Raw genomic sequence first — 15,474 nt, forward strand, 5'->3', positions numbered from 1 at the left:
CTTTTGACTTAAGATGATGTTTTTGCCTTTTCATCATATCAATATGTAACTTTGCCCGTTTTATTTTTAGATTTACCGAGTGTTCTCAGGGTAGCAAACTCAAAGGAAAGAAATAAGCAAATTGGGTTGCATTTCAAACTTGGGCTGAGGTTTGATGAGAAAAACCCTTGAAAAATTAACAGGGAAGAAGAGTTCCTAGGGCCTTCTGTGCTGACAACTGGGGTTTGTGGAGGGTTTGTTGTTGGGGGAGCTGGGTTATTTCAGTGCCAGAGAATACACCTAGGGTCACTCCACCCCCAGGCAAGGGATGCTCAGGTGAGTGCCTGCAGGAGAGCCAACCTCAGGTATGTGGACATGGCTGTTTTTCCTGGAGCATTTATTAATGAAATACTGTCAATCAGAAGTAGGAAGGGACCATTGCCAACAATCACTTCCCTGTGGTTTCCTAGAAAATTAGAGGGTTTGAAAATGTGAATTTTCCTTATTATATTATTCAAATTTAGGAGAGTGATGAAGCATTTCTGGAAATCCAAAACATGGCTTTAAGTTATCAGTTCTACTCATTTACATTCTGGAATCTTGCCCAGTCCCCCCCCCCCCCCTTCCCCTAGAGAAGAGAGCAAATGTACTGCTGATTTTTGATCTGACATTTCTTGTTTTTTGAGCAGGGGTGGGGGGTCACTGTAGTATAAATGCTCATGAAACTTGTAACATCAGTAGTTTGTGACCTAATAGGATCTTCGTCTATCACAGATCATAGAAATAGCAATGATTATGTAAGCTGGAATGCAGACGTGGGCATGCAAACATATATCCATATAAAAGTATTTGCTCTTAAATAAAAAAAAGTTACTAAAATGGAAAAAAAAGTATTTGCTCTGTGGAGGAGACCACTGAGTCATGTCTCTTTAGAGTCTGATCATTTCTGGGCTTTTCCCATAGCTCAGTGCCACAAGTGCAATGAGCCTGTTACTGGCTGAACTTGAAGGTAGTTTTATATTTTCCATTGTGTTTGAATAATTGTCCTATTTCAAAACATTTGCAAAGAAACAGAAGTGCTGCTGCAGATATGACATTATAATTACAGGTGTGCACCCCTAGTAAATCTATGTCAAAAAACCCACTCTCATTGACAGGCTAGTCCTCCTTTTTGCTTCCCTAGAAACTGAATGCAAGATCGGTGTCACTAAATATGCTTTGTTACCACTTCCATTTGTCCTGAAGATATCATTGGGTCTTTTTTATGTGGACATTCTTTAAAATGCAAATGTTGTTTCACCTGATATGGCTATATTGTATACATTTATTTTTTTAAAAAAAGAAAACAAAGACATAAGTAGATTAATGGACTGCATAAAATGCTTTCTGGATACAGAAACAACAATGAAAACATTTTTTTTTTAATTAACAGGCATTAACAGGTATAAATAAATTGTCTAAAGCGTTTAATGGTCTTTAACACAGTCAACTCCTACAGCCCTGAAATGGTGTTAAATTCTTTTTTGCTAGTGGCAAAAGAAGCTGTCAAACACAACATTGAAAAACTGGTACTGTTTCCTGGCCAGTAAGTACAGAACTGAGGGGCTAAATATTCTGTGTTTTTTGTTGCTGTTCTCATGCTGTATTATTGTTTCTCTCCCACTTCCTGCCTGCTCAGGGCTGATCGTGGTGACACTGGCCATCTGCTGGCTACCTAACCAGGTTCGGAGAATCATGGCTGCCTCCAGACCCAAGCACGACTGGACCAAGTCCTACTTCGAGGCCTACATGATCCTCCTCCCTTTCTCAGACACCTTCTTCTACCTGAGCTCGGTCATCAACCCACTGCTATACAACGTGTCCTCGCAGCAGTTCCGTAGGGTGTTCTGGCAGGTACTGCGCTGCCGCCTGACCCTGCAGCACGCCAACCAGGAGAAGCGCTTGCGCAGCCTAGCTTCTTCCACCACGGACAGCGCCCGTTCTGTGCGCCGTCCGTTGATCTTCATTGCTTCCAGGAGCAATTCCTCTGTAAGGAGAACTAACGAGGTTGTTTTAAGCACTTTTCAGAGAGAGGCAGAAGCCAAGTCCGAGTCTAAGACTCAGCAATTGAGTCCAGAGTCGCCAGAGCCCAAGTGGGAGACGAAACCAGCCGGTTCTGCAGCAGAGAATGGTTTTCAGGAGCATGAAGTGTGAATGTCAAGTAAGAAAGTCTCAAGTGCTAACCAGCCCTCCCCTAATGGAAACATTACCCTCTCAGAGCAGGGACAAAATAATCTCTTCTTCCATCAGGGACAGGAGTGGAAGCTAGTGGTCTTGGGAAAGGCAGATGTCCACTCAAGTGTCTTCTAAGGGCTGATTCTGCTACATTGACTGGTTACAGATGGGGAAACTTTGAGTTCAACCCCTTCCTTCTTTTACGTACACACTGAAAATTCAGTCAGACTGAATTTTTTCAGAGCTTACAAAAATGTTTTACACTGAACTCTTTCACTATTTGCAAAGGAACTAAAAGAAAGAGAATGCAGACTCCCTACCCAGACTCAAAGGACACCCAGAAGATCTCATGGAGCAGGGGGAGTGAGGATCAGAAGAATAATGCAGGAGGGGCTGGCATCTCATTCAGCAGTACGCCAAGAAGAGGGCTAATTTGAGGAGCAGGAAGGTGGTGGGGAATCCTGGCTGGAGCACCGAGGCAGAGCTGCTCCTTTTCTTGGGCCGGGGCCCATTGCACAGAGGGGTGTTACAGCAGCTGATGCACACCGAGTTCAGTTTCCCCGGGGAGCAGAAGGACTGGTACCCTGCAGAGGCGATGAGACAGGCTGCCGATGATGCACAGGACTTTCGATACATGATCCCTGCAACACAGATGCAAAGAGCTGGGTTAACCTGCTCTGGCCAATGGACAACACCCCTCTGAACTCAGGTCCCAATGTGTCCTTTCTCCCCCCCCTCAGAGCCTAGGGACTTGGGAGGGTCAGGGAGGTGCTTTTGGTTGTTTTGCTGAGCCCTCCAAAGTACATGAGCTACACAGTAAAGAAGCCAGTCATCATTTGACCACTTCTGACAGAATTGTTCCAAAGCTATTTGAGATGTAATGCCAGCAAATAAAGAGCTGTCAAAACCAAAGTCTACTCTGAAAAGTCAGAATTCACACTGTGTACTAGATATAGAGCTTTTCACCTTTTTCTTCCAAAGAGGACCATAAGCTATGTGTGTTGATCTCGTCTCTGTTATTACTTTGTAAGTGACCATAGATAGATGGCTCTCAACTACATATTTATTAACTCATGGAACTTTCTGAATAAGTCAGATTCCCTGAAGGGGCCCTGATTTTTCCCAGGTTTCAGGGGATCTACTGCCTCAAGTGACAGGGTGGCCTGACTCACAATGTGTACAGAACAGCCTTATTCTCAGGAAAGAAACATTGCCCTTAGAACACATGGTCATTTTCCCACCCAGCATCACACACCTAGCACTTAACACACATCATGTGGGCATACAAAGGAGTTTCCTGAGGAAACTGGTGGGTCTGATCTTAAGGAGTATGTGTGTCATGTCCAAATTATAGCACAGCCATCAAATTAGGGTGCCTTGGATAATCATATGACTTCTTGAAGCTGGAACTTTACTCAATCCAAACAATAATAACTAAACTTGTGTTTTCCTGTATGCCAGGCATTTCTAGATCACTTACTACCTACAAAGGAGGCTCCATGATTATCGCTTTGACAAATGGGTACCAAAGGCAAGAAACGCTTAGTTAACTCACCCAAAGTCACACCACTAAAAAGTAGGGCAGGTGGGATTTGAGCCTAGTATTCTTGACTCCATGCCATCAAGTCAATATTACTGTATAGTAAAGCAGATCACCAATAAACCACAAAAAATGGTTTGGTTTGGTTTGGTATGGTTTTCTTTTTTGGGGTGGAGACTTTAGTCTGCATATAGTTTTTGGTGTGTATGTGTACATTGTTCTTTTATATCAATGATCTGTTTATTGAGCTATAAATTAACAGAATTATTCTTACTCAAATAATATATAATACTACATGGAATTACTTTTGGTCAAATGATATGGAATACTAAAGTTATACATGGAAGTGAATGGCTTTAGCCTCTTTGCTGCCCTGTACAGCTGAGGGCTACATTCCAGTAGCATCCAGGGCACCATGCTCTCTGACTCCTTGTAGGTAAGTGTTTGCAGCATTGCTTTGGTTTGTAGCTCCCCTCTTCCACCTCAGAAGAACTGCTTTGTGTGCTAGAGAAAGTAAAGACTTAAACTGCCTAAAACTTCCGTGAATGAGGTAAAGAAATACTTTTGATTTACATGAAAATGTAACTTTTTCATTTTTTCCACATATATTTGTAAGGATTGACTTCCTAACACCATTAGAAAATACTGGAATTAACTGTTCTGATAAGATAATGTCAATGGCTAGAGTATGTGTATAGGGGGAGAGACGAGGCACTGTTTAATTTCTAAGGAACATGCTATATACTATAAATGTATGTTGCCCATTCATACATTTCCCATGGTCACTACATTTTCTATCTATTGCCCATTTTAGGATATTCAATTTTGCTCACTATCTTTTTATTTTTAAATATTAAAAGCACTATCATTTGCCAGTTCAACTTCAGTAAACTTTTCCCCTTAAGTGTATTTTAAAAATTCAAACTATTTACTAAATATATTTTTCACTGTAAAAAAATGTTCAGACATTCAGATAAGGTGAAAATGCCCTTTGACCACCCCTTCCAACCTCAGGTTCTTATCAGTTTTGGATGACTCCTTCCAGGCCTGCTTTTATACATTTACATATATGACCAAATATATGTAAATAAAAGGACAAATAAAGTGTGTGTGTGTGCACACCTGCACACATGCCCCTACACATGTACACCCTTCTTAAGAGCACCACATCCTATATGCTGTTATGTAATTTGCATTTTTACTTAGTAGCATGACTGAGGATTTACTTTGAAGCCTAACTTTGCAAGGCTAAGCATCAGTGATGAGGTAGGTTAGTTACATAATACATGAGGAAGAGGAGCCCTGAATTTTGCAACTGCCACCCTGGGGACAACACCAGATTGCCTGGTTCTGGTAGCCAGTCAGGCTTAACACTTGTGGTCTCACAGGACTGTATATATTTGCATTCTTTAAGAGATCCTTAAAGATCTGGCTCCCAATCAGCCTGAATCTAGGGATTGACTAAGCTCCTCCCCTCTGAGATACTGATTGTCACACACCTTAAAATACTGGGAGCTATTAAAAATGGGCAGTCACAAAGGTTTGAGAGGGCCAAGGGCTAGGGCACATTTGAATGATAAGGTACATCTCTGACACAAGGCCACCCCTTCAAAACTAGGAGAAGTGGCTGTTTCATCTAAATCCTAGAAACCAACACAGAGAATCAAGCAAAATAAAGAAACAAAGGAATATGTTCCAAATAAGGGAAAAAAACTTCAGGAAAACAAAATCTTAATGAGACAAAGGTAAGTCATTTACCTGATAAAGAGTTCAAAGTAACAGTCATAAGAAAGTTCACTAAACTAAGGAGAAAAATGGATGAATACAGTGAGTACTTCAATAAAGAGATTATAAGAAAATACAAAAGAGAAGCCACATAAGTGGTGAATACAATAACTGGACTGAAAAATACACTAGAGGGGTTCAACAGTAGACTGGGAAAAAGAGTAGGGTCAGTCAGTTCAAAGACAGGGCAGTAGAACTCACCCAATTAGAGCAACCAAAAGAAAAAAATTGAATAAAGAAATGTGAAGATAGTTTAAAGGACATCAAGTGGACTAATATTCACATTATAAGTCTTCCAGAATAGAAGTAAGAGAGGAAGAGGCAGAAAATTTACTTAAACAAGTACTGACTGAAAACTCCCCTAACCTGGGGAAGGAAACAGACATCTAGACCCAGGAAACCCAGAAAGTTCCAAATAAGAAGAATCCAAAGAGACATATACCAAGGAACATTACAACTAAAATGTCAAAAGTTAAAAACATAGAAGCTAAAAAGGAGAAAGGAGAAAACTTGTTATGTACAGCGGAACCCCCATGAGATGTCAAATTTTTCAGCAGACACTTTCCAGGCCAGAAGTGAGTGGCATGATATCTTCACAGTGCTAAAAGAAAACAAACAAACAAACAAGAATACCCTACCTGACAAAGTTATTATTTAGAATTGAAAGAGTGATAAACACGTTAAAAAATGCTTTTCCAGAAAAGTAAAAGCTAAAGAAGTTCATCACCACTAAATCAGAATTATTGATACAAGAAATGTTAATCGGACTTATCTATACTGAAAAGAAAGGATGCTAATTATAACAAGAAAACATTATGTGAAATTATGTGAAAGTATGAATCTCATTGCTAAAGCTACATATATAGTGAAGTTAGTGGATTAATCACTTAAAAAGCAAAGGTAATATGAAGGTTAAAAAGACAAATGTAGGGACTTCCGGCAAGATGGAGGAATAGGTGGATGCACCGTACCTCCTCGCACAACCAAGATTAGAACAACAACAATTCACAATTAGAATAACACTCAGAGCTGACAGAGGATTTATCTGAATGGAAGTCGGACAGCCAAGAAGTTAAAGTGGACCCGTACATCCAGACAGGTAGGAGTGGACAAGCCCAGTGGGTGCGGGTCGGTGGCATGCGGAGGTTGGGGAAAACTGGGCGCAAAATTGGTGCGAAAGCCATCGGGTGCGCAAGAACGCAGCAGGGGTCCCTGAGTACACAAGCTGCAGCTGGTGGACCCAGTGAGGTGGTGATTGCGGACCAGGGCAGAGCTTGCAGCCCAGGATCCCAGAGAAGAGACTGAGATCCCAGGAGAACGGAACTACCGCCATTGTTCCCTCCTGCCCCTGCTCCCACCCCCGCCCCCGCCCCCACATATAACGTCACAATCTAGCGACTGGGGTGCCCAGCCCCAGTGAACACCTAAGGCTCCGCCCCCCACCTAACAAGAGCGACCAGACTGGAAAAAAAAAAAGAGGAGAGACAGGGAGACATATGTTTCCAATAGAACAGATCAGTCCCCAAGGACTCATCCTTTTGAGCAACTAAGAAATAGCCAATCTATCAGATGCACAGTTCAAAACACTGGTGATCAGAAAGCTCATGGAATTGGTTAATTTTGGCCGCAAATTAGATGAAAAGATGCAGGTTACCATAAAAGAGATGCAGGAAGATATACAGAGGAGAGCCAATAATGAAGGGATGGAAACTGGGTCTCAAAACAATACAGTGGATCAGAAAGAAGATAGAATCAACCAAGCAGGAAAGCATGATGAAATAAGAATTCAAAAAAATGAGGACAAGCTTAAGAGCATCCAGGACTTCTTTAAACCTTCCAACATCCGAATTATAGGGGTACCAGAAGGGGGAGGGGAAAAGCAACAGATTGAGCATGTATTTGAACAAATAATAATGGAGAATTTCCCCAATCTGGCAAAGGAAATAGTCTTCCAAGAAATCCAAGAAGCTCAGAGAGCCCCAAAGAAGTTGGACCCAAGAAGAAACACACCAAGGCACATCATAATTACATTAGCCAAGGTAAAAACGAAGGAGAGAATCCTAGAAGCAGCAAGAGGTAAGGGGACAGTCACCTACAAAGGAATTCCCATCAGACTGTCAGCTGATTTCTCAAAAGAGACATTACAGGCAAGAAGGGGCTGGAAAGAAATATTCCAAGTCATGAAAGACAAGGACCTACATCCCAGATTGCTCTATCCAGCAAAGCTCTCATTTAGAATGGAAGGGCAGATAAAGTGCTTTTCAGATAAGGTCAAGTTAAAGGAGTTCATCATCACCAAGCCCTTATTTTATGAAATGTTAAAGGGACTTATCTAAGAAAAGAAGATAAAGAAAAAACATGTATAGTAAAAGGACAGCAAACTCACAACTATTAACAACCACGCCTAAAGCAAAACCAGAAGAAACTAAGCAAACAGCTAGAACAGGAACAGAATCACAGAAATGGAGGTCACATGGAGGGTTAGCAACAGGGGGGTGGGAGGAGGAGAGAGGGGGGAAAGGTATAGAGAATAAGTAGCATAGAATGTAGGTTGAAAATAGATAGGGGGAGGGCAAGAATAGTATGGGAAATGTAGAAGCTAAAGAACTCATAAGTATGACACATGGACATGAACTAAAGTGGGGGGGAATGTGGGTGGGAGAGGGTGTACAGGGTGGAAGGGAGAGAAGGGGGGAAATGGGACAACTGTAATAGCATAATCAATAAAATATATTTAAAAAAAGACAAATGTAGTTAAAAATAACTACAAAAATTAGTTAAGGAATACACAAAATAAAAAGATATAAAATGTGATGACAAAAACATAAAATGTGAGGGAGAGAATAAAAATGTAGAGATTTAGGATGCATTCAAACTTAAGTTGTGATCAACTTAAAATATACTGTTGTGAATATAAGCTGTTATATGTAAGCCTTATGTTAACCATGAAATAAAAAACCTATGGTAGATACACAAAAGATAATGAGAAAGGAATCTCAGCATGCCACTAAAGGAAGCCATCAAACCATGAAGGAAGAGAACAAGAAAATAAGAGGGGGCCAGAGGAACTACAAAACAGACAGAAAACAACAAAATGGTAATTTTGTTATACCTATCAATAATTACTTTAAATGTAAATGGACTAAATTCTCTAATTAAGAGTCAGAGTGGTTAAATGGACTTAAAAAAAAAAGACCCATCCATATGCTGCCTACAAGAAGTTCACTCAGATGTAAGGACACACACAGACTGTGAAGGGGTGGGAAAAGATATTCCATGCAAACAGAAGTCAAAAGAAAGCTGGGGTAGCTATATTTATGTCACACAAAATGGACTTATAACAAATACTGTAATAAGAGATAAATTATGAATCATTAGATAATGGTAAAGGGTCAATCCAACAGGAAAATAAAACATTTGCAAATATTTATGCACCTAGTATAGGAGCAGCTAAATATTGGGTTGGCCAAAAAGTTCATATTTTTTTTCTGTAAAATGGAAGATACATTTTTCATTTTCACCAATAACTTTATTTTGATATTTTAATATCTCCTACATGGTATAACATTGACTATTTTCAATTAATGTCTCCATTTGATCACTATATACTTCAACTAGTCTATACAACCATGGAGCATCATCTAACAAGAAATCTCCAGCATGAAACTTCGCAAGCCACTTTTGACATGTTCCATCAGTCACAGCACCTTCTCCATACACTGAAGAAATCGCTTTTTGCATTTCAGTTGAGTTCTTACCATTCTTGAAATAATAAAGCATAATATGCCAAAAATGTTGCTTATTTTCTTCCATCTTTAACACTAAAATGGCTATAAAAGTTCACCAATTTTAATGAGTTATTTTTTGAATGTGTGCTGAACTGACAGTTGTCACAATATAATCTAATGAAATTGTTTCAAAGGAAGTTAAGGACAACTAAGTACTATAGAGCCATCTTATGGAAAAAAACAAGTGAACTTTTTGGCCAACCCAATATATAGGGTCCATCAGAAATAATGCCTGCTTGAGTGTGGTTGTTAGGGTAATAATATGGGTGTAATAATTTATAGTTTTAATTTAAACGTTTCATCTAAAAAGTCATATGGTATGCCTGAGTGTGATATTGTTATGTTACAGAATTACATGCTTATTATTTTGTAATAAAAATTTATAATAAAAAGGGATACTATCTGTGCTGGACCCTGTATAAAGCAACTATTAATAAAGCAAATGGGAGGAATAGACCACAATATAATAATAGTAGCGGACTTTACACCACTTATATCAATAGATAAATCATTCAGACAGAAAGTCCATAAGGAAACACTGGCCTTAAAAGACATGTTAGACAAGATAGACTATATATATATATATATATATATATATATATATATATATATAGTCCTTCTAAAAGCAACAGAATACACACTTTCCTCAAGTACATGTGCAACATTCTCCAGGATAGATCATATGTTAGGACATGAAATAAATCTTAAACAGTATAAGAAGATAGAAATCATACCAAGCATGCTTTCTGACCAAATGGTATGAAACTACAAATCAGTTACAAGAAGAAAACTGGAATATTCATAAATAGATGAAAATTAAACAACATGCTACTGAACAACTAATAAGTCAAAAAAGAAAATAAAAGAGCTCTAACTGATGTGATCAGTTAGTTGGAGCACTGTCCCATAAACTGAAAGGTCACAGGTTTGGTTCCCAGTCAGGGCACTTGCCTAAATTGTGGGTTTAATCCCCAGTTAGGGATGTACAAGAGGCAGCTGACCAAAGTTTCTCTCTCACATTGATGTTTCTCTCCATCTCTCTCCCTCTCTTCCTCTCTTTCCAAAATCAATGAGCACATCCTTGGGTGAGGATTTTTTTTTTTTAAAAAAGGAAGTCAAATAAGGAAAAAATACCTTGAGGCAAATGAAAGAGAGACAATATACCATAACTTATGAGGTGCAGCAAAAGTAGTTTTAAGAAGGAAGTTCATAGTGATAAATTTCTATCTCAAGAAGCAAGAAAAATCTCAAATAAACAACATTATACCACAGAGAACAACAAAAAGAAGGAAAAATAAAGTCCAAAGTTAGTACAAGGAAGGAAACAAATATCAAAGTAGAAAATAATGAAATACTATAGAAAAGATCAATGAAACCAAGAGCTGGTTCTTTAAAAATAAACACAAAATAGACAAACCTTTAGCTAGACTCACAGAGTCTAGTATGTGAGTCTAGTATTATTCATTCTAGTATTCTACTGAATGAACAAATGAATGAATCAATCAGTGAATAAAGAGAGAAAGAGTAGAAGACAGGAGGGACCATTTGAATGGGACCCTGAAGTCCCATGACAGTGGGTGCTTTTCTGACTAGTTGCAATTGACATTTTATTCCCAGGCCAGGAATATATATATACACACACACATACACATAAAATATATACATATATATATATATATATATATATATATAAACGTCAACTCTTCAGTTAATACAGGTAGGACTGTCAGAGGCTGTGACTTAGTAACAGAGCTAGCAGGCTAGGCAGGTTGAGGAAGGGCTGTCCATCAGCATAGCTGGACTAATCCCTGTTGTGGCAGCTCACAGCCACTCCACACCACAGGGACACAGGGTTGTGTCCTGCCAGTGCCATGTCATTTCTCATAGCTCTAATCTTCTCTTGTGAAGCACACCATCCTATATCACTATATTAATCAAGACACCCACCGTTTAAAACTTTAATCCTCTTTAAGTCTTTAGAGAGGTGATGGCTTCCTGGGGGCTCTTGGATTTGGATGGCTATACTCACTTGAAACATACCACATATTTTTCTGCCCTGCCTTATTTAGCATGTGAATGATAGGCATGCTGAGGAATAAGGGAATTTAAGAAAAAACAAGATTATTTCCAGGGGTATTCATTCTACTGCAGCAATTGTGCCTGTTGCCTGGAACCTGTGATATTTGACTTTGAAGGGAATATACTGAATTTCCAAGAATTATACTGAAAATGTAAAGCATGGAAATAAGAAAAAAGGAATTAGATCTTTTGTACCCTACAGACTAGAATGAAGTATGTATTTGGATTGAAATGCATCCAGATATATCATACAAACACATTTCTGTTCCATTGTATCCTTGTTTTACAAACACTAAAATAATACTTTCGAGTCAACTGAACTGTGTATAAGGCACTTGGAAAAGCACCAGGCACAAAGTAGGTTCTATATGAGTATGCTACGGTTGGTATTGCCATCATTGTCAGCAGCAGCATCATCATCTGACCATGAGGCACTTTCACACCCTTAATGCACATTAGTAGTAACTACTTATTGAGTTTATGCATGCCATGATAGATACATCACTCAGAGGGGACAGTGACTTTAATCCTGATAGATTTGTCCTGATATTTAAAATGACTGGTTCCTCTTTTCCCCTACAGCAGTTCACACTCTATCCCAATTCCTCCTGGACTATATTTAGGCCACAGTTTAGCAGATATGTTAGTACTGCATTCAGATGAAGGAGGACAACAGGCAGGTTAGGAGATGAGGCAGAAGGAGAGAGAGAGAAGTGTTCAAAGTGGATATGGATGCTAGATAGTCCCTGTCTTCTTTGGAGCAAGCACTCCATCAGATGTCAGTCTTGCCTTACAGGGTTGAATTATTGGTTACATGAAGGGAAGAAGAAAGATGGCATTTTCTCTTTGAGTATAGCTATTTTGCTTGCCCCTACCATTGCTGGGTCATGACAGATTGGGTGAGCAGAATAAAAGGTGCCTAAAGCAACTCTGCTTGAGGTCAGTTGCCCAGCAGTGGTCTCAGCTTTGGAATTCCACAATACTGAAACTCACAATATGGATCCAAGAATAGTGTTATCATCCTAAAGCCTCAAGGTTTATCTGGCTGACAGCAGATAGGAGAACTTGTTTTTAAAATACATTTTATTGATTGTGCTATTGCAGTTGTACCAATTTTTCTCCTCCCCCCCCCACTTAGTATTACCATTCCCTCCAGCAATATCCTCACTTAGTTCATGTCTATGGGTTGTACATATAAATTCTTTCATTTCCTATACTGTTCTTAATATCCCCCTGTCTATTTTATACCTACTAATTTGTACTTCTTAATCCCTACACTTTTTCCCATTTTCCCCCTTACCCCTCCCAACTGATACCCTCCAAATGATCTCCATATTTATGGTCCTCTTCCTGTTCTGCTTATTTGCTTAGTTTGTTTTTTAAGAGTCAATTGTTGACAGTTGTGAATATATTTCCATTTTAATTGTTTATAGTTTTGATCTTCTTCTTTTTCTTATATAATTCCCCTTAACATTTCATATAATAATGGCTTGGTAATGACAGACTCCTTTAGTTTTACCTTGTCTGGGAGCACTTTATCTGCCCTTCAATTCTGAACGATAGCTTTGCTGGATAGAGTAATCTAGGTTGTAGGTTCTTGCTTTTCATTTCTTTGAATACTTCTTCCCAGTCCCTTCTAGCCTGCAAAGTTTCTTTTGAGAAATCAGCTGATAATCTTATGGGAACTCATTTATAGGTAACTCTCTGCTTTTCTCTTGCTGCTTTTAAGATTCTTTCCTTATCTTTAACCTTTGGTATTTTAATTATGATGTGTCTTATTGTGGTCCTCTTTAGGTGCATCTTGATTGGGATTCTCTGTAATTCATGGACTTGTATGTCTATTTCATTCACCAAATTAGGGATGTTTTCTTTCATTATTTTTTTCAAGTAAGCTTTCAATTTCTTGCTCTTCCTCCTCTCCTTCTGACATCCATATCATTTGGATGTTGGTACGTTTGAAGGTGACCCAGAGGATCCTTAGCCTATCCTTGTTATTTATTTTAAATTTTTTTTCTTCTTGCTGTTCTGATTGAACACTTTTTTCTTCCTTATGTTCCAAATCATTGATTTGATTCTCAACTTCATCCCCTCCACTGTTGGTTCCCTGTAGATTTTTCTTTGTTTCAGTAATGTAAACTTCATTTCTGCCTGGATCTATTTTATGCTGTTACTTACTGAGTTCCTTGAGCATCGTTAAAAACAGTGTTTTGAACTCTGCATCTGATAGGTTGCTTATCTCCATTTCATTTAGTTCTTTTTCAGTCCTGCTGTTATTCATTTGGGCCAAAACAGTGTTTTGAACTCTGCATCTGATAGGTTGCTTATCTCCATTTCATTTAGTTCTTTTTCAGTCCTGCTGTTATTCATTTGGGCCATGTTTCTTTGTTTCCTCATTTTGGCTGACTCCCTGTGTTTGTTTCTGTGGATTAGGTAGAGTAACTTTGACTCCCTATCTTAGTAATGCAGCCTGGCATAGAAAAGCACATTTGTAAGTTGTATAGGTTGGAGCCTTAGGTAATTGCCAAGGCAGGGCAACCTGTGTCACCACTCAGTGGTTATGTGTGGAGGAGGGATCAGAGAGGGGACAATGCTGCTGCCTGGCCTCTGGAGTTTTGCCCAGGAGGAAGCTGTCTCCCAGCACTTTCCCTGTTTCTAGTCACTTCAATTTTTCCCCATATGCCACTAGTGCCCTTCTAGCTGTTGCCCTCGTGCTGGATCCCAGAGAGGGAGGAATTATGTAAGTCCTAAATCCATTGTAGGCCTTTTAAGAGGAGTCTACTAAGAATCCTGTAGTTTCTCCTGCCATACCAACCCCCAGGGGTTTTTACAGCCAGAATATATGGGGAATCATCTTCCTGGTGCTAGAATTCTGGGCTGTGTGGTCTGGTCTATGGCTGGGATCCCTTGCTCCTGAGGTATCCCTCTCAATTTTCACCCACCACACATGGAGTGGGGCTGCCTGTTGACTTGTCCATGCCTCTCCACATGTCTCCAACTCTTCTACCCGGCTGGATGAATATGGCTTCTTTAAATCCTTGGTTGTCAGACTTCCATACAGCTCATTTTTTTCTGACAATTCTGGGAGATATTTATTTTGTAGTATAGTTGTAATTTTTGCTGTCATTGTGCAAGGAGGCAAGGCATGTTTATCTACCCCTCCATCTTGCCCAGAAGTCTTTGAAAACTTTTTAATGTCCTGAATTGCTGGTGCAGTGCTATCCTTCTGGCTAAAATTCAAGGTTTTAATCAAGGTTCTTCATGAAGGGGCTGGTCATAGTGCACCCACTCCCCAGGGAAAACAGTGCTAATGAGGCTAGTGGAACTTGCATTCTTTCATGGAGTCCCAAGGAAAGCATTTTGAGATACCTACACATGGAGGGTTGTAGCAAGTAGAATAGGGAAACTGAGATAAAAAAAATTAAACACAGCCAAGCAATTTGAACAACACATAGCCAGCTAGTGAATCACAGACTTTATCTTCCCTACCCAAGGACTCTCAAGAGCAAATAGTTTATTCTTCTCATCCCTAACCAAATAATACATAGCTTAAATCACCCTGGTCAGGGAAATAGAGAACAGAGATCCAATTGATGCCATCTGTGCCAGCTAAACCCAAGGATGGACAAAGTTAGGGGAACAAACAACAAAACCTAATTAAAGCTGGACAGACCCAAGATAAAAGTAAAAGAGTAAAGAAGATCAAAGAATAATCCTAAACTCCTCTATATGCTCACTTTGTTGCATCAGCATATTCAAGATTATACTTGGAAAGCTGATGAATATTCTGCTGAAATCCTCCCCTAAGATTCTCACCCACCGAAAAGAGATAAAACCCTGAAGACAAAGGATATCAATGCAGGTTCATTCTAAAACACACCCATTCCCCTTCTCCGGCATGAACTTTTTACTTCCTCATGAACTCTAAGAATTCTAAGACTTGAAACCAGGGGAGCAATGGGCAATGGCAGCTCAGCCCAGCCTTATGTCCTGATCCTGTGTACAAGGTCCACTTTTCTCTGACTTTCCAGTGAACTAATAGCAGCCCTGTCTTGGTTCAGTCTTTTCCTATAACATTTCTAGGAAGCCAAA

General features: G+C 39.4%; 2 protein-coding genes across 3 annotated transcripts in view; one reads left to right on the forward strand and one right to left on the reverse strand.

The window, feature by feature from the left end:
* GPR39 (G protein-coupled receptor 39) overlaps positions 1-2,199 on the forward strand; it is a 220,586-nt gene extending 218,387 nt beyond the window's left edge. Inside the window, exon 2 of the mRNA XM_028511073.2 lies at positions 1,658-2,199. Within this exon, the coding sequence (XP_028366874.1) occupies positions 1,658-2,172 (515 nt within the window). The 3' untranslated portion in view covers positions 2,173-2,199. The remainder of the gene's footprint in view (positions 1-1,657) is intronic.
* The window catches only part of LYPD1 (LY6/PLAUR domain containing 1), a 41,239-nt gene continuing 27,144 nt past the window's right edge, over positions 1,380-15,474 (reverse strand). Inside the window, exon 3 of one of the 2 annotated variants that reach the window (XM_028511076.2) lies at positions 1,380-2,834. In XM_028511076.2, coding sequence (XP_028366877.1) covers positions 2,599-2,834 — 236 coding nt within the window. In that variant the 3' untranslated portion in view covers positions 1,380-2,598. The remainder of the gene's footprint in view (positions 2,835-15,474) is intronic. The other variant, XM_028511075.2, reaches the window with a different exon arrangement.

This window comes from Phyllostomus discolor, chromosome 4, assembly GCF_004126475.2.
Source record: "Phyllostomus discolor isolate MPI-MPIP mPhyDis1 chromosome 4, mPhyDis1.pri.v3, whole genome shotgun sequence".
Lineage (NCBI taxonomy): Eukaryota > Metazoa > Chordata > Mammalia > Chiroptera > Phyllostomidae > Phyllostomus > Phyllostomus discolor.